The 20,514-nt window shown below is 42.7% G+C and overlaps 1 protein-coding gene across 1 annotated transcript in view; it reads right to left on the bottom strand.

The window, feature by feature from the left end:
* Positions 1-20,514, bottom strand: part of LOC144129714 (apical endosomal glycoprotein-like) — a 210,625-nt gene that overhangs the window by 120,790 nt on the left and 69,321 nt on the right. Inside the window, exons 12-15 of the mRNA XM_077663811.1 lie at positions 18,841-18,937; positions 17,576-17,626; positions 12,620-12,703; positions 10,469-10,674 (exon numbers count right to left, since the gene is read on the bottom strand). Of these exons, the coding sequence (XP_077519937.1) occupies positions 10,469-10,674; positions 12,620-12,703; positions 17,576-17,626; positions 18,841-18,937 (438 nt within the window). The remainder of the gene's footprint in view (positions 1-10,468; positions 10,675-12,619; positions 12,704-17,575; positions 17,627-18,840; positions 18,938-20,514) is intronic.

Genomic DNA, 20,514 nt, shown 5'->3' with positions numbered 1-20,514 from the left:
TACCACAGCCCAGATGTTCGCATTGCAGTCCATATTACGCGACAAAAACATGCGGGTCTCAATGGGCTTTGTGTATTTAAACCCTGTCATTTGTCCAAACAGCAAAAAATCATGTTGAGGCATGCATGCATTGATAAAGTTTCACCCCCAGAAAAACTATCTATAATTCAAGCCATCATATTACAAGGTGGATAATAACGAGGCATGGCTGCATACAGCAGAGTGTGGTAAATCTTTTAGTTTTGATAATGTCACAAGCACCAAATGATTGCACCATTTCAATGACTAGAATGTGTTCATAACCGCGACAAACACTATGTACTCTCACACTGCTAGATTGCTTTTACCCATTAAATTGTTCCTTCAAAATTGGCACGCTTTTTGAAAAGCATTCCTGTAGTAGCCAGCTTGTCATTCTTCGTGACATTCATTTGCATCTTGATCTCTTTGAGCAAGCATGCAATAAAATCATTTATAGGATAATGCCTTGCAACCTACTGTTCTCAGCTGGATTTAAGTGATCCTTGCCGGCTGTCAGCAGTTGGCCCATGCTAACTCTTATTCATCCTGTCCTTCTTTTTTTGGAATCTCAGGCAACCCCAAAGGTATTGTACTTGGTCCTTCCATTCTTCTTACATTCATTAATGACCTTGTTTTCATTTTTTCAATCAACTAGTCTTCATTAACTGCTGTGTAGTCTGCCATCCTACTATCAAAATCAACATTCCAACCCTCCAGAACAACCATTTTCGTGCTCGAGAATGTACTTTTATCAATGATATTAGGACTGCACTAAAAGGTTTGACTTTCAGTCTTTGCTGTCTCTATTACGAGCCGATATGTGTCAGTATTTCCTTCGTGCTGTGTCCTACCCTGTGTCAATCGATGCAACGCAGAGAATTCCACTATGTGGTGTGATGAAAATGCTAGGTGTGTATTTTTGCGCACGTGACTTTTGTGGGCGTGTGTCGTGTGGTCATTATTCGCATCTGACATGGCCAGCCAGGTATGCTATGCGGCCAGCGTTTATAGAGTTTGTAAAAGGGTGCTCCTTCTACTCTATACTAAGGCTAAATTGCACATACAGTTCGGTCGTCCTGAATGGAGTCAGATTAGAGCTGCGGTGATTTTCTTGCAGTGACGGTAGTGATACACAAGAAAAGCACCAACCTGTACTCAATACTAACTTATTCATAGAGTTGCTGTTTTCCTTACATTAGTAACACCAGTTTTCATGCAAAGCCCTAAAGAGGATTAACATTTTGGTAGATAAATTAGTAAGAGGAGGCGACAAAAGAAGACATTCGTCTGCCTTATTACATGCAGCCATTTTAGCAGGGCTTAAATTCACATAGACTCCCTGTATGAAGAAGAAAAGTAGGAAAAGCCTAGGCAAAGATTTTCAGGCAACTTCAGTAACGACGACGTCGTTTTGGCGTGAGGTATGCTTCAAGAGAACTTTAGTAGTTTGAAAACCAGACTGGCAATGAAAAAAACGTTACATTGCTCAATATGTTGCTAATAAGCAAGAGACAGCATGTTCAAAATTTTTATATATAGCAAGAGGCGTAAACAATGTTCACTTTTATCTGTGGTTTTTGGAGCCAAAATCTCTGTTACGATCCCTCATTTTTCCCGGTCAGAAAGAACTCGTAAACATCACTGTAAATCTATACAAGAGGACAAATGCATGTATGCCCGACGCACCCTTAAATGCTTATTTTTTATTTCATTGTGTTTTGCGACAACATACCTTTCACCCTGTAAATATATTTCTGAAAATTCTGCTTGAGATAACAAATATACATGGTCAGTGTGTCCTGTTTCCCTGAATATATGAAGCATTCTTTCCCAGCCTCAACCAGGAGCCGCCCAGGACATGTAAGCCAGTTTACCAACTTCGACATCATGTTATGTTTACACTGAAGGTGGCCTGTATAGCCTTTTACTCAGTAATAAGCACCCACTTTGTTTTCATTCACATCGACATTTGCAGAATTTCTTTAGTTTTAGAGACGACCTGCCAGCTTGTTTCTGCGTGTGTCAACATCGACTGGCTCTCAGCACAACTGTCCAGGCTTGTTTGCTCTGCTGCATTCAGGCTTGTGTAATTCTCATTGTTATATGCATGAGCTTTGGAATGGCAGCTAAAATAAAACTGGTGGCCCAAAATCACTGCAAAAAACAAAGCTGTGCATTTCAGCACAAAAATACATGCCTTGGCCCCTTTGATTTTCACCACACTGTGCTGTTTCAATTTTGGCTTTTCTAATGCACTGAAAAATATGACAAAGAAGTCAGTATTGTTCCACGGTCACTCCTCTGTGAAATGCAGAATTGCTGTAGTTACAAGTGATTTTACATATTTTTAGCTAACTGGAATGTCATAATTTTATAGTACATTCGTATTCATATTCGACAGCAGTGTGCTAAAGTAAAAAAAATTTTCATGCATGCATATTTCAGAAATGCACTTTCTATATCACTCAATAGATGAGTGTCTTTCGCAATGGCAGTTAAGCAGGGAGACAGCAAAGAAGTTTGTTTGCATGACAGTGACAAGCAACGTTGAAAGATGACAACTATATTGTGCATGGTTTATTGAAAAAGCTACAAAATAAAGCCATCTATAAATACACATGAAAACACTGCAGTGTGCAATAGAGTAACTGATGATTTAACTTGTACCTCATCCTAGCTATGTGAACTTTCCGGTTTTGATTAAAAACGATTGAATATGTACTGCTAAGCTAGATCGTTCTAGTCCCGTGTCCACGGATCCGAGAATTCGCGATACGAAACGCGTCGTCGTTATCAATTCGTTATTGCACGTTTGGGTATAGCGTAACTTTCAACGCGGACACTCTTCATATATTAGTGGAGAAAAATCTTATACCGTAATTAGAACGGCTGCATATATTGGCTGTTTTAGCGGAGACTAGCAGTCTAGCGATCAAACGAGTTGTGTCACGATCGCGGTGTGACGACTTTTTTCACTTTCTGAAGTAGAAGTAGCGCAAACAATAATCGTTTCCCGCGACGCTGATTCAAATAAAGCTCGCCTGCGGTGTTGCAAAGTTTGTTGTGACTTCGTTCGCGGACGTCAGGATCGACCGCGCCGAGATCCATGGCTGTGAAAGCCGGTCGTGGTTTTACCTCCGACGAAAAATCTCACTGCTAAGCATGTCTCGAGTGAGCCACTATCAATTTGGGTATTCGTACCGCAAGATATCTTCATGTTTTGCTGCAGCGCATGCCTGCGCTCCCGCACAAGGGGCAGTGACGAGCGCGCCAATCAGAACGCTGGAGTCATCCGCTCGGTCGCATGCAGCAAACTTGACCGTAGAACACCTCATGCGCTCCGCGCCCTCACGCGTCCATGCGCACGGTCTCAAGGACGCATGCGCATGCGGCTCAGAAACGATCGCACAGCGGCCTTAACGCAATTGTGTTCGGCTGCGGCGATGCCTTGTGCTCTTGCACAGTGGCCAGCAAAGCTGATCTGTTCGCGCTGCCGCGAGTTCGAAACCCAGTCGCCGATAGTCATCATTTTTTTTTTCGTTTGCCATTGCCCCAAAAACTTTGCAAGATCTTTCTCTGGATTTACCCATCGAATAGGGGAGTCCCAATGCATGCGAAAAAAACAGGCGAAAAAAAAAAGGCGTGCCAAGCAGCGAACTCAGCCCGCCAGCGTCACTACAGAGCAACATTGTTCCTTTGGGGAATGTTGCCTTTATTTTTCGAAGAATTCCCGGTCTGAAATAGTACCTAGAGAGAAAAAGAAATATTCAGAAGTTCTCAGTGAGTTGGCGGATTCGCGGGGAAATGTGGGGAGTTGTTCGGAATAAACGTGTTTTCGATTAAAATATTTGAGCGGCACTTAAACTCTGTCTTTAAGGGTATGACGTACATTAACGAGCACTTGACGAGGCAGAGCAAACAACTTCTTGGCGCAGCTGCTGCAAAGAAAAAAACAAGCTAATTGGAAGTTTGTCTGGACAAGCGCGGGTGAAATCTATGCGCGCAAGGAAGAACTTTTCGCTATCATTCAAGTTGCTGCAAAAGATGGCATTGCTCTTTTTCAGTGATTGTACCCAAACTTTTTTGCTTTATCAATTTCATTTGTTAGTTTATGCCAGACATGTCAATGGATGACCGTATTGAAAGCGATGCACTCCCTGAAAAAGTCAATATTTTCCAACCATGTTTCTCTTTTTTTTACTTGAATTTACAAAGCATTCGAAACAAACAGGATGACTTGGTTAGTTATCTGGATGAACTACAAGTAAATTTTGGTGCTTTGTTGTTTTCTGAGACATGGCTAGGTAAAAAAGATTAATGGCCCCAAATTAGAAATTACTCGTGCATACGGTCGGATAGAAGTGATAAAGGTGGTGGTGTTGCTATTTACCTGCAGCGCCAGTTCGCAGGCGAGACAACTGATGACATTTCTGAGTCAGAGTGCAATATTGAATGCTTGAGGATTGATGCAAAACATTCATACTTGTGGTTGTGTACAGACCGCCAACTGGCTACAAGCCACGTTTCTTGGCTAAATTCGAGGAGGTCTGGAATACTGTAAATCCTATCAAAAGCCATTCTCTATCATGGGTGATGTTAACATTAATACAGTATCTGAAGACGTTAATTCACGGGACTTCAACAATCTTGTTGTATCGTACGGATGCGAAAACACTATACCAGGACCAACTCGAATCACCCCAGTTGCTCTGATTTCTGATTGCTGATTTCTGGCACGCTCTCTTGTGACATCAGTGATCGCCTACCTCTTTTTTTTCGCCACGCATCGCCTATTCCTTGAGGCTCATAAAGACAACTGCTTTCAACATAGAAGTATCAATTAGGTGTCATTGAATAAAAGCTTTAATCCAACAAGTATATTGGTATCCTTTATACCTAAAATACGAAGCAAACAGAGCCTATGAAACGTTCTTAAAACTTTTCAGAAATTGCTATGATTCTGCGTTGCACCTTTAGAAATAAAAAAAAACATAACAAGAAACTAAAGAAACCGTGGATTAATAATGCAGAATGCAAAAAAAATACCAGCTAAGAACAAAATATTTCACAGATTTCTTGCCACTAAAGACAGAAACCTTTTTGCTGATTTCATTAAAATCAGAAGTCAATTAAATGCTGCCATCAAACAGGCCAAGTTAATATATTAAAAAAACATGTTTTCAAAAATAAAGATCAATCCTGCAGAATTATGGAAGCAAGTCCACGCCCTCACAGGAAAAGGCCTAAATTCCAACCCAGTAGAACCGACGTTGGTGAATAATGATGTTCTCCGCGGAAGCGACTTAGCGGATGAAATGAATAAATACTTCATTAATACAGAATTGTTCCTTCAATCCCATGCCAACACCAGAACCCAGGTAGGCCCACACACAAACTCTCTAGTCCTAAGAGCCGTCACACCTCCAGAAATTGACAAAATTATAAAGCAACTGAAGCCAAATGCGGCGAGCGGTTATGACGACATCCAAGTCTCAATTGTCAATTATGTGTCATCTGGAATAAGTCCTCTATTGTCACATTTAATAAACATATCTCTATCAACAGGAACTTTTCCTGACCAGCTTAAAACAGCTAAAATGGTACATATACACAAAGGAGGAACACGAAATGATTGCGTTAATTATAGACCAATTTCAGTGTTAGCGGTTTTCTCAAAGGTATACGAAAAGTCGATAAATAATCGTTCGACTATGTTCCTGCAAAAATATAATATATTCTTACCATTCCAATTCGGGTTCCAAAAAACAAGACATCTGAAGAGGCCATGCTTAATGTAAACTCATAAATTACAAAGAATTGCAAAAATGTATACATTGGGAATTTTTCTTAATTTACGGAAGGCCTTCGATTCTGTCAACCACGAAATTTTGCTTCACAAACGTCACGGGCATGGAATTCAAAGCCATGCATCGACCTCATTAAAAGCTATTCGTCATTAAGATATCAGTTCATAAACCTCAATGGAGAGCACTCTGAAAACTTAGATATAAAACTAGGGGCCCCTCAAGGTTCCATACTAGGTCCCACACTCTTTTTGTTGTATATAAATGATATCGCAGACGCTAAGTACACACCTGATATAACTGTCCTTGCTGACGACACTAGTTTATTTTTTACGGGTGAACACGCAAATGACCTAGAAAAAGCAGCTAATCTTTACCAGTCCCAGCTATCTATTTGACTCGAAAACAATAGTCTGCCACTGAATACGCGTCAAATAAAGTTTGTACTTTTCAAACCAGTTAACAAAGTTACTAAAGAAAGCCTCACGCTTGAGTTCATACTGGAACATATTAAACAGGTACATTTACAGAAATTTCTAGGTGTCTGGTTCAGTGAACAACTATCCTGGACTCCACATATTAATCACCTTCTAACTGATCTTTCCCGAGCTGTATACTGTATGAGCCGTATACCTCCACTTATCCCACTCTGGCTGAAGAAGACTTTATATTATACGTTATTTTACTCACTGTTACTTTACGCAATATTAGTTTGGGGCACGACGACGAAAGGAAACTACGACAGGCTGCTCGTACTGCAAATACACGTTCTACGTCTATTTGAGAATTATAAAGGTAGAATACGAGACCTACCAACCCAGCCACTCTTTTTAAAACATGATATATTACCGGCCAACAAAGTGTATTACTCTAAACTAGTGCAATTAATCCGTAAAAAAAGCATTACACTAGATTTACAGATATATAGCCACACTATAGCTTTCGAACCCGTACACATAAAACAAGAAAAGTGAGAACAAATTATGGCAGACAGGATGTTGATTATCAAGCGACAAAGTTATGTATCCATCATGAGTCCTACATTATATTACGCTACGATTTAAGCCCTTCAAATTACAGTACAAAGCTTTCCTAATAATTACTGTAGACATCATACGTATATAGGTGCCCTCATATGCCCATGCAAATCACCAGTCTTGAAAAAAACGTTTTATCCCATGTTTTTGTCAACATGTTATCCTTCCGAACTGCGGTTTCCTTTCTCGCCAGTGTGTTGTCGCGGATCTTCTGATGTGTTTTGTTTGACTTCAAATCCTAGATTCTCTTCGAAACTTGCGTTAGTCGACAGCCAGCACTGTGTTCATATGTACTTTATATTTTATGTCTATGCGTACAATGTTTCATCAGCAGAAATCTTTGCAAATGTATTGAAGAGTTGCCTGCTCCAAACTACAGATGGGAGACGAGGCCTTGTCAGGCTCCATGCCTTTTGCCTCGTCTTCCACTTTCAACTGAAAGGAAATAAAATGATCTGAATCTGAATCTGAACTGCACGTATATCCTACTTCACTTTCATTCTTAAATTTAGAATCCATACATCTCAAACCGTCTGACAAAAGGCAAGATATCCGACCCCGTAATTTGAAATAAACCAAGTAAATACACTCCTTTTAAAACCGCACGCAACACTAGACAACTACAGCATTTACCAACGGAAACTGCCTCCAAGCACTTCGACCACCTTGTGATAATTCTCTTGTAATTGTGGTATCACAATCGTAGCTCCAAAACTTTCTCAAAACTACAAGGACCAAGATAGACGATAAGTCATACAACGCCCAAAGCTTATATCGAGATAATTCTGAGCCAAAACCTAGCATTCATAACACCCATCATTTACTTTTACTTGTTTAATTTACTTTTGCAGATCAGCCTCCAGTCACATATCTCCAATGCCGCAGCAGACGGAAGCAATACCCAAAATTCTCAACTAACGTTTTCCTCCCATCTTTTTGAAATTATGCGTCATCTCCCCACCAGGAGCGAACATACCAAAGTACGGTCCTTTCATCATGCTTAATACGTCGCATAATTTTCATCAGCTAAGCCATCTCAGCAAAAAAAATTATTTACTTTTATCGTATGCAATATATATCCTTAATAGCTGTTACAATAACTTCGGCTCTAATGGTACAAATAATTTTTCTTTTCTTTTCTTTTCTCCTATGAAAAATGAGTTTTTATTGGTTATTTTTCTACTTCGTATTGTATTAAGCCCGCGATATTTATTAACACGGGCCTGGGACACTTTCTTTCCCAGTTCTTTTTCGTAGCCCCACTATGGTATTGGTATTAGCGATTCCATGCCTGTAGAGGCTCGCAACGAGGAGACTTAAATTTTAGCACCACGCATTTTTACAGCACATTTATCTCTTTAGTGCTCTATTTCAGGTAACATAGAGGTGAAAAGACGGACAGATTGACATCAGTACAAACATAACAGTAACGGAGGCCGGAAGTTGGCTTCCGACCATCCCCAAAACAGAACGCTAAGATGTTTGTCCGGAGATGGTGTAGTCCTACACTAGAGATTACCAGCACGCACAGATTAGAGATGGCGTTCGCATCCGGCCGATGGTTGTGACGCCATGAATGCATAAACTACAGCACCATCCAAGCACACACCAAGGGGCTAGCCAGAAATTATTTTTCTTCATTATCCATCACCACTGACGGCGGCTACGTTAGTTCTTCCAGTCCATGTGCTCTTAATGCGAAAGCATTGTTTGGCTTGTAGGCAACGAAACCCGGTGTCGGGGAATTCCGAAGGTGCAGGGAATTGCGCCCAGGACTTTTACATTGCTATGCGTGGACGCTGCCCGTAGGCCACAAATTCTCATTGCTTCTTCGCTAACGAAGGTGGGCCTATTATATGCGTTGCCTCACGGCTCTATGCTAATTAAGGAATTTCTTCTGGCTAGTAGAATGCATTCACAAGCTACGGCATGGCTACCTATTAATAGACTGAGGAGGCGCACGCTTCCTTTCCTTTCCTTTAAAGCGAGTGACAGATGTGGTAAAGCCTTCAATGAGATGATTTGCTGCCCTAATTTTTTACTGTTCCTATTTCTTGGATAAGGACTTGCGCTCCTTTGCTACCATGATGTCATTTTAATATCGTTGTAGACGCGTGCGTCCAAAAACCACGCTGGAGGTGAACATGAGGCTGAATACACCACTGCCAGCTATTAATGCAGTTGAAATAAAAGACACGCCTGAGAAAAAAGCGGTAGGTCTCCGCCGCAGTATGTCTTAAAATTCGCTGATTGGTCAAAGGGCTGTGTGACGTCAAGAGACCACGTGACGCGGCGGTGTTGGCGCGTGCGCTTGGTTGTGAGCAGGCGTATCAGACAGCTGGACGGAACAGGTTGGATTACAAACAGAATCAACTCCGCTGTGTCTACCGTAGCAAAAAAACCAAAAACCCCGCAAGCGAGAGGGCAAACCCAGAAGTATGTCGCTGAAGATGCAATATCAGCGGCTGCGCAGGCTCAGCGTATGCCGCGAACAATATTGATGGAGGATTATAAGCAGGACGGGTGGACTTCAGACTATAATGCTATCGCATTCTCCACACGTAATGTAAGTAAGCGTCCTCTTAAATATTCTGCGATGCGACTGTCCGTCGGAGGCTATATCCTACCCTTAGCGAAAACTAATATGTTTGGAATATACAGCGGGATATTTAGGGTGGATGTATTTTAAACATATTCTGTATTCATGAATGCACTAAAAATATGACTGAAATAGGTTCTTGAAATTGGTACTCGAAATATATTGTTAAAATTTGCCAAAAGTACGCCACGTAAAGCATGCTTCGAGCACGTTTCAAATATGTGGAAAAATATGTTTGCGGTTTTTGTATCTTGCGTTTATTGACACTGTACTTTCGTTAGTATGAAATTATTTCGTCTGAAGCATCCTTCAATTTTAACAAACGGGCATTCCTTTTAAATATATTTGAAGCACACTTTTACCTGCCGTAGAACAATCCAGCGCTCGAAATCACGTTTCGGGAAATGGCCTTTGCATGTTGGCAATATTTTGAAAGCGAACTTTCGCAAAAACGACATTAATTTGTCCAAAGTAGGCTTCAATTCTAACGAATGAGCTGCCCGCGTAAACATATTTGCAGCATACTGCAAGCTGCCGTTAAACAGTTGCTGCTCGAAATCGCGTTTCGGGAAATGGCATGTTGGCATTGTGTTTAAACTGTACTTCCGTAAATACGAAATTAATTCGTCCAAAGTATATAGTTCAATACTAACGCATGAGCTGTCCGCGTAAACATATTTGCAGCACACAGAATGCTGCCGTTAGACAACCTTGTGCTGGTAATCGCGTTTCGGAAACTGACATGTTAATTGAATTTAAAGCGTGCTTTTGCAAATACTAAATTAATTCGTCCAAAGTATACTTCAAAATTTAACGAATGAGCTCTCCGCGTAAACATATTTTCAGCACACTATTCGTTTCTGTTCTATGATAACGCCTCGAAGGATTCCCAAGTCTACCAGAATTTTCAAATTCAATACATTTATGGAACGGTTCAAAAAAGCGCCGAATAAAACGCCATCTCTCTGAAAGGAGAGCGTGACACCAAAGTGCTGCATTTCACTCACCATGCTTGACGAAAGGCGGGAATTTACACTTGTCCAGGTGCCCTGTTTCTCGCCGACGTCCTTACCACCAACGTACAACTTCACACCGTCTGAGACGGTCGGCAGGTAATACCACAGCGAAATGCAGCGGTATACTGATGGTTGGCGCAGCTGGAGTGAAGCATTGCTCCTTCGGGAACCGGTGCTTTTGTAAAGCATGTAGTAACCTGTGGAATTCGCAAGAAAGCCCGCTATTATTCCTCGGCACAGATGGTATGACTATATTTTTTCCGCAGTTCTTCAATATATTTTGTTCGATATCATATATAGCTGATTGGCAATATTTACTGTTTTCTATAAGATATTTTCTAAGATTATCGCTGAACTTGACAAAGGGGCGTTAGACATTTACGTCTGATTGCCTGGATGCTTAGGAGAAAGTACATGGGCATAGAAAACGGAAATAAGCGAGGCACTCACCAGGTCAAATGTCTGCAACTAAAAAACTGACACATTAGAAAAAGACACTGGCATAAGTAAACACGACGTGGGCGTTTCAATACACGAGCCACAATAAGAAATAAGTCATAAGAGTCAGCATAAAAGACAAGCCATTAATGTTTTGTATCTGAAGGCTTCCGCAACGCCGACACACTCTTCCCGATCCTGGTATCGCTGCGTCCCCTCCTCGACATCTTGAACTCGCACGTGAGAATCCTCTCGGCGTTCAAACTCTCGAACGCTCAACGGACGCTAAGCTCCGGACCATCACGTAGTCGCCGCTCGCGCCGGCGTTTCCAGCGAGGTTCGCGAATTCCTCCTACCTGGTACACCCTGGGGAGGCCCATGTTGTGTGCCACAGTAGCAAGCGACTGAGAGAAATTCATTTAATGACCCTCGTGCAAATAAACATGGAGCACTAACGCACAGAGCACTAATATACCTGCCAGCAGATTCATTATGGGTGTTGTGGTAGGACGTTGCACTGCTCTGTTGATTGAATGCGCTGAATGCGAACAAGGATAAAAACGAGACGACGACCGGATGGGGCGCAACTACCAAATGGAATTTTATTTCAAAAACACAGGCATGTTAAGAGAGATAAGATCCATCGCTGAAGATACGTGTCAGTTTTTCAGTAACAACTCCGTGAGCTGTTTTCCAACAAAAGCCATCTCACTCGACTACAGCGCCTTCAAAGGCGTGCTGACACAACCTTGACATGTATTAGAAAAAAGGAAACCTCCATGATTATCTCCCTGCCAACCCCATCTTTCCTTGTGGCCAGTATGCGAATTTTTCCCAGAACAGGTGTTCTTTTTTGGCAAGGTTGGCACCTTTCGTAGTGATCTACAAGCTTACCAAGCGTGCTGATGTTTTCCTGGTTGCCTCAACAGCCCTGTCATATATCTCCAGGAGATTTAAATTAATTCAGAGCCCTCCACTAGAGCGTCGACTCTTACCACTACCACTCGTACATCCTTTAAAAGGAAGTCTCAGAGCGCTGCCTTTTTGCTTCGGCGACAATTTCTTTGCACCCGCAGAAAAAAAAAAGTTCATCCTGAAAACGCCGAAAACTAATCCAAGGATTCTTCGTTTCCTTCTCCAGCAGTCAGGAGATTGAGGTACCGTTCTTAAACAGATATAGAAACATGGTTACAAGAATTGATATCATAAAACTAACAGTCTTACCTTATGTACCTTAGGAACGACATACCAGAAGGATATATAGCCCAGTGTGGTTATATTATTTATACCAGCACTGGTGTTCTTATGAAGTTTGGTTTCTGCGATCAGTGACATCAAAAGTAAGTGCAAAGAACCGCCGGAATGCACGCGCGCTTATCGAACAGTAACAACTTCACTAGTCCTTCCCCTGCGGCGAACCATAGCACCGCCATACATCGTTCGTGCTCGCACCAGGCGACCAAGTAACAAAAGCGTAACTGCCCACGGGCGTCGCCCCATGCGGAAACCAAAAGCGGATCTCAGTCTCTATGCGAAAACCAGGGCTGCAATTAGGCATTCAAAACACACTCCGGCACAAATTCTCTCCGCCATTCTTTCTTGAAGCCCTATCAAAAATAAACAGGTGAGAATTTCGTGTCTCCATTTCTTAGTCGAAACTCAAGCGACTACATCCGATGCGTCAGGTCTATCATCGCAACTCACCTTCGCCCGTTCGTATGGTGTGGTCCCGCGGCAGCTTCTCGAATGACCCCGCACGCACAACCTCAAATTGCGCTTCCCCTTCACCTTGGATAGAAAAGAGGCAGCCAGGCTCAGAATCTCAACTTGTAAGTAATAAAAGTGCAAAGTGAGTTCCGATGGCTTGTGCAATCCACTGAGCATACAGGTGTCAACGCTGTAATGCCCGCCGTAACGCGTACGATGACTTCTATAAAATCGTGTCTAGCTTTTTTTGCATACTGTTGTGTATATTGCAGTCCTGGCCACTTATAGTAAAACTAACGGTGACACGGATTACGCTCCTTATATTGATATTCGTACTAAGCGGGCCTCTCATATTCCAGCCCCAAATACAAAGTCCGAAAGATGTGGCATTTTTATTTCTTAAAGAGGTGCATTATGCGCGTCTACTTCTTGAAAGCAGACCAAATCGGGGTAGCTTGCAAGCTCTCCAGCACGACCATGTTCTCCTCGCCAAGATTCTTGAAGCGAACAATCGGGTTTAGGGACGGGACATAATAAATCCCGGTTGAAGTGTCCATGGCAGCTCGTGGCAGGTCGGCCTAGATTTCTAGCGCTATAGAGATATTCAGCTTTAACTGAGGAAGATGATCTTAATGTTGATACAATGAAAGATAATCTGATAGCTATCATTACAGAGTGCGCAGTAGAAGTAGGCGGTAGGACGCTTCGACAGGATACTGGCAAGCTATCTCAGGAGACGGAAGATCTGATTAAGAAACGTCAGAGCATGAGGGCGTCTAACCCTACAGATAGAATAGACCTAGCAGAGCTTTCGAAGCTAATAAATAAGCGCAAGGTAGCCGACATAAGGAACTTTAATATGGAGAGAATCAAGCATGCTCTAAAGAACGGAGGTAGCCTAAAAGCGGTGAAGAGGAAGCTAGGCATTGGTAAAAACCAGATGTGTTCGTTAAGAGACAGGGAGGGCAATGTCATTAGCAATATCGATAAGATAGTTAAAGAACCAGAAGAGTTCTGCACAAATTTATACAGTAGCTAATGTAATAAGAATGTTAACGACAAAGGCGGTAGCGCACAGCAATCATCTCGCCCGTAACGAACGAGGAAATGAAGAAAGCCTGAGGAGCAATGCAAAAGAGAAAAGCAGCTGGTGAGAATCAGGTAACAGCAGATCTGTCGAAAGACGGAGGGGAGATTCTGCTAGAAAAACTAGCCACCCTGTATAAGCAATGCCTTATGACCTCGATCGTACCAGAAGCTGGGAAAAACGCAAATATTATCTTAATCCATTAGAAAGGAGACGCCAAGGACTTGAAAAATTACAGACCGAGCAGCTTACTGTCCGTTGCCTACAAGGTATTTACTAAGACAACCTTAAACTTCAATCAACCAAATGATAAGCCAGGCCTTCGTAAGAGATATTCCACAACAGATCATACTCACACTATCAATCAGATGATAGAGAAAAGCGCACAATATAACCAACCCCTGTATATATAACCTTCGTTGATTATGAGAAAGCAATCGACTAGTGGAAACCTCAGCAGTCATACATGCATTGCGGAATCAGGGTGTAGATGAACCTTATGTCAAAATACTGGAAGGTATATATAAGAACTGTACACCTACCATAGTCATGGTCTTCCATAAAGTCAGCAATAAAATTCCAATAAGGAAGGGAGTCAGGCAAGGAGACACGATCTCGCCAATGCTATTCACCGCATGTTTACAGAAGGTATTCCGAGGCCTGAATTGGGAGCAGTTGGGGATAAGAGTTAATGTATAATACCTAAATAATCTGCGATTCGCTGATGACATTGCCTTGCTGAGTCACTCAGGAAATGAACTCTAAATCATGATCAATGAGTTAGACAGACAGAGCAGTACGATCGGTCTAAAAATTAACATGCAGAAAACCAAAGTAATGGTCAACAGTCTACCAAGGGAACAGAAGTTCACAATTGGCAACGAGGTGCTGGAAGTGGTAAAGGAATACGTCTACTTAGGACAGGTAGAGACAGCTGATCTGGATCATGAGAGCGAAATAACTACAAAGATAATAATGGGGTGGAGCGCATATGGCAGGTTCTCTCAGATCATTAATAGAAGGTTACCATTATCCCTCAAGAGAAAAGTGAACAACAGCTGTATATTACGGGTACTCACCTACGGATCAGAAACGTGGAGGCTAACGAAAAGGGCTCAGCTTAAGGAAAGGACAGCACAGCGAGCCAAGAAAAGGAAAATGTTAGGTGTAACGTTAAGAGACCGGAAGCGGGTCGAGTTGGTGTGGGAGGTCGAAATCAAGAGGAAGAAATGGGCTTGGGCCGGGCATGTACTGCGAAGGCAAGATAGCTGCTGGTGCTTAAGGGTAACGGAATGGATTCCAAGAGAAGGCAAGCGTAATAGGGGGCGGCAGAAGGTTAGGTGGACGGATGAGACTAGGAGGTTTGCCGGCCTAGGTTGTGCGCAGCTGGCAAAAGACAGGGTGAAGTGGAGAGACATAGGAGAGGCCTTTTCTCTGCAGTTGGTGTAGTCAGGCTAATGATGATGATGATGCGAAAAGTGCGCGTACTTTTTGGGCAGCGGCTATGTCAGAGCACGGGCTTGCGGTGTGGTCTTGCGCAAGACCGTAGTCATCATAGCTAACATCAGGCCATCAATTCATCAACGACGATTAGATAAAAATCTGCCTGCGTCTAACCATGTGTGTTTTAGACAGCACCATCTATCGTACTTGGGCCCATGCAGCGACGAAAGCAGAGCAGCGTTCCTGCGCACAAAATGTATCAGTTGCAGCACAAAAGGGAGAGCCGATTGGGCAGGTGATGCGCACTTCGTGACCAGCAAGGCATTCTAACTTCTCAAATATCTGCTGCTAGTTTATCCACGATCATGCGCGGTAGCTTCGCTGTGGCCGCTGCCACAGTCTCGCGCCCGCCGCTCTTCTGCTTCCATTCGGAATGCTTTGCCGAGCGGAGGCACTTGCAGGCACAAATATTGCCCTTATAGGCCATCGGCGAGCGCTTTGCCGGCGGTCACTCACCGTTTATACGCCGCCTTTTCTAGGCCAAAGTCTTATCTACCCCATTAGCAACCAAACCGGGTGCCGTTGACGTCATGGAAATGTGGTCCACAAAGCCCCCAATGCCTTTATCACAAAAGAAAACAAGTTTCTACCCACGGTGCCGTGAATGGAGTCAAGCACCTTCAATAGTGAGCAGCTTCAATTGGCGAATAAAGGCGGACCTACTGTATGTGTTGCCTTACGACTGTGTGCTAATGCGTATGTCTGCCAGTAGAAATGAGAGAAAAATATAAATTAAAAAAATCAATGCTTTCGTGTTCAAAGCACGTAAGTAGTCTTCCTGCGTTCCTTCCTGCGCCCGGGGTCATGTGGGCTGAAATACTCTCTTCGACCTCCGCGCCGTTCGCTTTGGCCTAGTGGTGCTGTCATAGTTGTTCTTTATATATAAGACGAATTGACATTCCCGCAGTGCGTGTTTTGACGGCAGCGCCACACTTGTGCGTAGCAAGCGATCGTTCGGTACCTTTCTGGCCGTTATAAGCAAAATAGACCGATCTGGTTACGGTGTAGCTTCGGAGTGCTAAGCTTAAATGATCGGAGAAGCTCTACATAGCCGAAAGCGGACGCAGTGAGCAGTACTTCGCGCCTAGTGCTACTCAGGAATATCGGAACATACATGCATTCAGCAAAATTCGCACGGACGTTAACAGTGCTGATTGTGAGGCTGAGGGAGGGCGGTTGAAGTGAGGCTGCGACGGGCGTGGGAGGAACAATGAATTTTATGAAGTGAAGGTGAGAGCGAGGGGGAGACAAGGAATTTCACAAAATCAGGATCAGTGAAGGCCTAAGATTTAATGGTGAGTGTGAGGTAGTATAGGCAGAGCTGAGGGCATTTATCCACCTTTTCACACGTGCGCCAGTTTTTTTCTTAGCGCTAGCTCCGGGAGTCATTGGCCATTCTTACCACCGATGAAAGCGTTTACCCACCAACGCCGCCTTGTGTTTCTATACGTGGACATGTGAATGGATGTATTACATCACTTTCTCTGCGTCTCTTGAGATTCTGGCGCCTCGCAGCAACTGACTCTCACTTCATAGCGCATCATTTCCTGTGTGCATGCAGGGACCGCATAATTGCTCATTGCTAGAAACTGTTTGGGAAGCTAGCCTGTTCTGCCTTAAAAGTTATTATTTTGTTTGTACATAAGGAATACGTCTTCGGTAAGGCAATAAATAAATTAACGATTCTTGAAAACATGCATAAAGGCTCTTCCCGAAGCAATTTCTATTTATACAGGTAATTCAGTGCCCTAGTGGGGAAATATAGGCATATGAAACAGCTCGAAGTTAAAAAACTTCAAAATACAGGCACAAGGAGCAGCGATGACGCATCACGCTCATACATCAAAAAGAAGAAAAAAGGATAGAAGACTGAAATTTCCAGGGAAGAATAATATTTGCTAATCACAAATTTTCTGATTGCACGCGTGCACTTTATTGCAGCGTGGTCTGGCATGCTCTTAGGAAAATCTACAGTCCTGTCACACTACTTCTGCCTCCGGAAACAGCAGAAAAACAGCAGTGTAATCTATCTAGAACGTAGCCTCCCGAATATGTGAATAAATTTCTGTATAACCTGCATCTGATTGTCTGATTAACGATGAAAGCCTGAAGAAAGGTAATGAAAAAGCGCCTGCCTAGTTTCGATGAGGCCTCTAACATTTCCGCTTAGTAACGAATTGTTTCTTTGCGAAGAGCTGTGCAGTTCAAATATTCCCTTGCTTTCTTAGCATAGACACCAACTGGCTGCATGCGCCAGAAAGAGTCTTAACGTTTAGTGATTTTCACAAGCTAAATTCATCTCTGACGAACTTATGACATGGAAGGCAGCATGCACCGGAAGAACGGAGCAGTAATGAACTCACTTGCAGGCAGAGCTACTAGAGTGAGGCAGGCATGATCAAATGTGCAGGCCCCTGAAAAATAGAATTACGAGTGGGCAGTCATTAAAACATGCATTTTGTTTTGTTTTCTTTAAATAGATCAACAGCATGAAAACGCTGCAGTACACAAATCTTGTTCCCGGGAAAAGCAACCCACTTGGATAAAATTCGGTCAAATGTTTAGCGGAATCCCCCAAGGTGGAGTCGATTTGTAATAAGAGAGTAATTGCTCACTACCATCCAGCCGAGAGAAGCCATACGGCTACAAAGGAAGGCTACAAAGCTTTCCCAGAAAGTACGTAGTTGGAGAAAAATTCTTCCCGGTCCTGGGTTCGAACCCGAGACCACCGTTTCACCGGAGCAGTCGCTATACCAACTGAGCTAACCCGGACGGCTAGCTTATGATAGGAATACGGCACCCACCGGACGACTGGATTCTTGCAGTTGTCACCCCCGATCATCAGGCACGGCAAGGAAACAAGAATCCCCCAAGGTGTGAGTAGATTTGTAATAAGGCAGTAATTACTCATTGGCATCCACCCAAGCGCAGCCATACGGCTACAAAGGAAGGCTAGACAGATTTCTGAGAAACTTCGCAGCAAGAGAAAAACTCGTCCATGTTTCACATGTTTCACATTTTAACAACCATGGAAGCCTACAAAGGCTTCTTCGCGTAATGCACAGAGGCGGTCACTGTTTTATTTAAGCAACAATTTAAAACAAAAAAGCCCTACAATGCAAACGGATGTTTTGTCTACACTCGTGAGAAATATAACCGGGAATAAAGTTCGAGCATTCAGTTATTGATTGCTCCACAACTACGTGCAGCAAGCACAGTTGTTATCTGTTTTCCAACTAGTTTTTTTTCTTAGCATACAATATTTAAAAGTTATCGCCAAATTTGATCACGAAGAAATTTTTCAGCTGCATGCACAAATTTTTTTTCTCTCTTCTATTGCTCACAAAGGCACATTCTTACTCTAGAGCCTTGACACCACATTGTTTGTTGCTGATCCGTACAGTTGAACACAGACGACACCTATGAAGATGAAAAGGTCTTGAAAGGGGTAACAAGGGCTCTCTCAACGCTAAAGAAAATTACAGTTCTGCCACAACACAACCAAAACTACACTCGGATGCAGGAACTCTTTTGACAGATTCCTGAACAGGCGGAATTTTAGTGACAGTGTCAGTGGTAAAGTACTAGGTGTTTTCTCCACATTCTCTTGTGTTATCTGCCTGCTTACTGAAGTCCTGGTACGTGCCGTCGGCGAACTCGATGTCATCAATCATGACGCCAGATTCCTGCCGAGCTCCAAGGGGTGCCACCACCTCGAAAACAAGCTGCGCACAAAGAAAAAACAACATACATAACTACCTGCATAAATTATTTCACGTGTGAATGCAGCAGTTACCATTAGTTGGGTAATCAAGGGCCCGCTCCGTTGGCATGCCATCGAAATAGGTCATCTTAACAAACTTTCTTTAGCTTCCTTGCCAGTCTCAACGTTGGCTTTCCCAAACGCAACCTAAAACTCTGTACGGTTGTTTATAAATGTGCAAGATTCAACATTAACAACCAAGGCAAAGAATACGAAGCCCAGGAAATTCCAGGTCCCTTCATTTCACTAACTGCAGGAGCACTTCCGAGAACGGCAGTAGCCCGGTATATATGGTTTTTGCGAATCAGAGCAGAATGGAATGTGCTACTTCTCATGAGTATACAGGCCGTTTCACCTAATATTTTTCACATTTTTTTTAAAACTGGGCTTTCTGAGTTAGAAAAGCACTTTTTTCGGCAACGCAATGGCAGCGGTGCAGTACATCAGAATACAGCTAAGATGTGCTAACTAGCAGGCTGATTAACCAATATTGGATATTTAATTTTTTTTACCATTACAGTTAGGTTCCTTTATTATTGGGGGCGTGGAGCCCATTGCAATTAATATCCATATAAGTTTTTATAATTTCGAAAACGCGATTGCCCTCGGAGTTGTGACCCAAGAAATTTTGGGTACATCGTGCCAAAATACATGCGCTTTCAAGAAGGTTGCAGGTAAAGCAAACTCTCCAGTAAACGCAGCTTGTCGAAATGGCCAAAGTTAGTCTTGGGTGACAATTAGTCTTAGTGGATATGCAGGGTGCAAAGTCTTTAGTGGAACACCCTTTAAAGTCACCTCTACAGCCAAAGAAAGTAAAGGTATATGCTTATCCTTAGAGTCAGAAGGTAACAGAAGTAGACTAAGCATTCATTCATTGCCCTTCCCATGAGGGACGTAACTTGGAGGCTTACTGGAACCTATTTTTGCCACAAATAAAATATTGAACAGCATTTTTGAACAAACACAAATCGTCGCTGCACAGACCACTTCCAGCAGCTCACGGCGAAAGCTCTACCCGTACTGGGAAAAAGCCAAAATCATTCAACAACATTGCATCATTCAGCGCCTGACAATGTGCTTCGCACGAAAGCGGACTTGCGAAGCTTAAAAACTGAGCTGCAGTCAAGGTCAAGGAAGTCTTTGATGAGGGTGATTCGACACCAGTGTTTTTAACAACAGACACGGATAGTACAAATGAAAAGAAGCCTACAGCAATTTTGCTACACGCCGTAGATTCCAATTCTTGAAGCTGGGCTAAATTCTATACAGCCGCCCTCTTTAGCAGGACATGCCTTTTTGCTTTTTAAAGGAATGCTACAAAATGATGCTTCAAAATAGTGTTCAAATAATTGCGATTGATGTCTTTATTAACTATATTTTTTTCAAAAGCGCACCTCCCTCCAACAACTTTCTTTAATTTAATATTCACACGAGTCGTCACACAACGAAAACCTAAACATAAAAGATTTCCTTTCAAACCGCAAAGAAAGAAAACATCCAAGTGCGACAAATTTTTTTCACTGCGTTTGTGTTTTCCTT

Source organism: Amblyomma americanum, chromosome 4, assembly GCF_052857255.1.
Source record: "Amblyomma americanum isolate KBUSLIRL-KWMA chromosome 4, ASM5285725v1, whole genome shotgun sequence".
Classification (NCBI taxonomy): Eukaryota; Metazoa; Arthropoda; class Arachnida; order Ixodida; family Ixodidae; genus Amblyomma; species Amblyomma americanum.
Note: the sequence above shows the minus strand (reverse complement) of the source record. Positions and strands in the feature narration are given on the sequence as shown.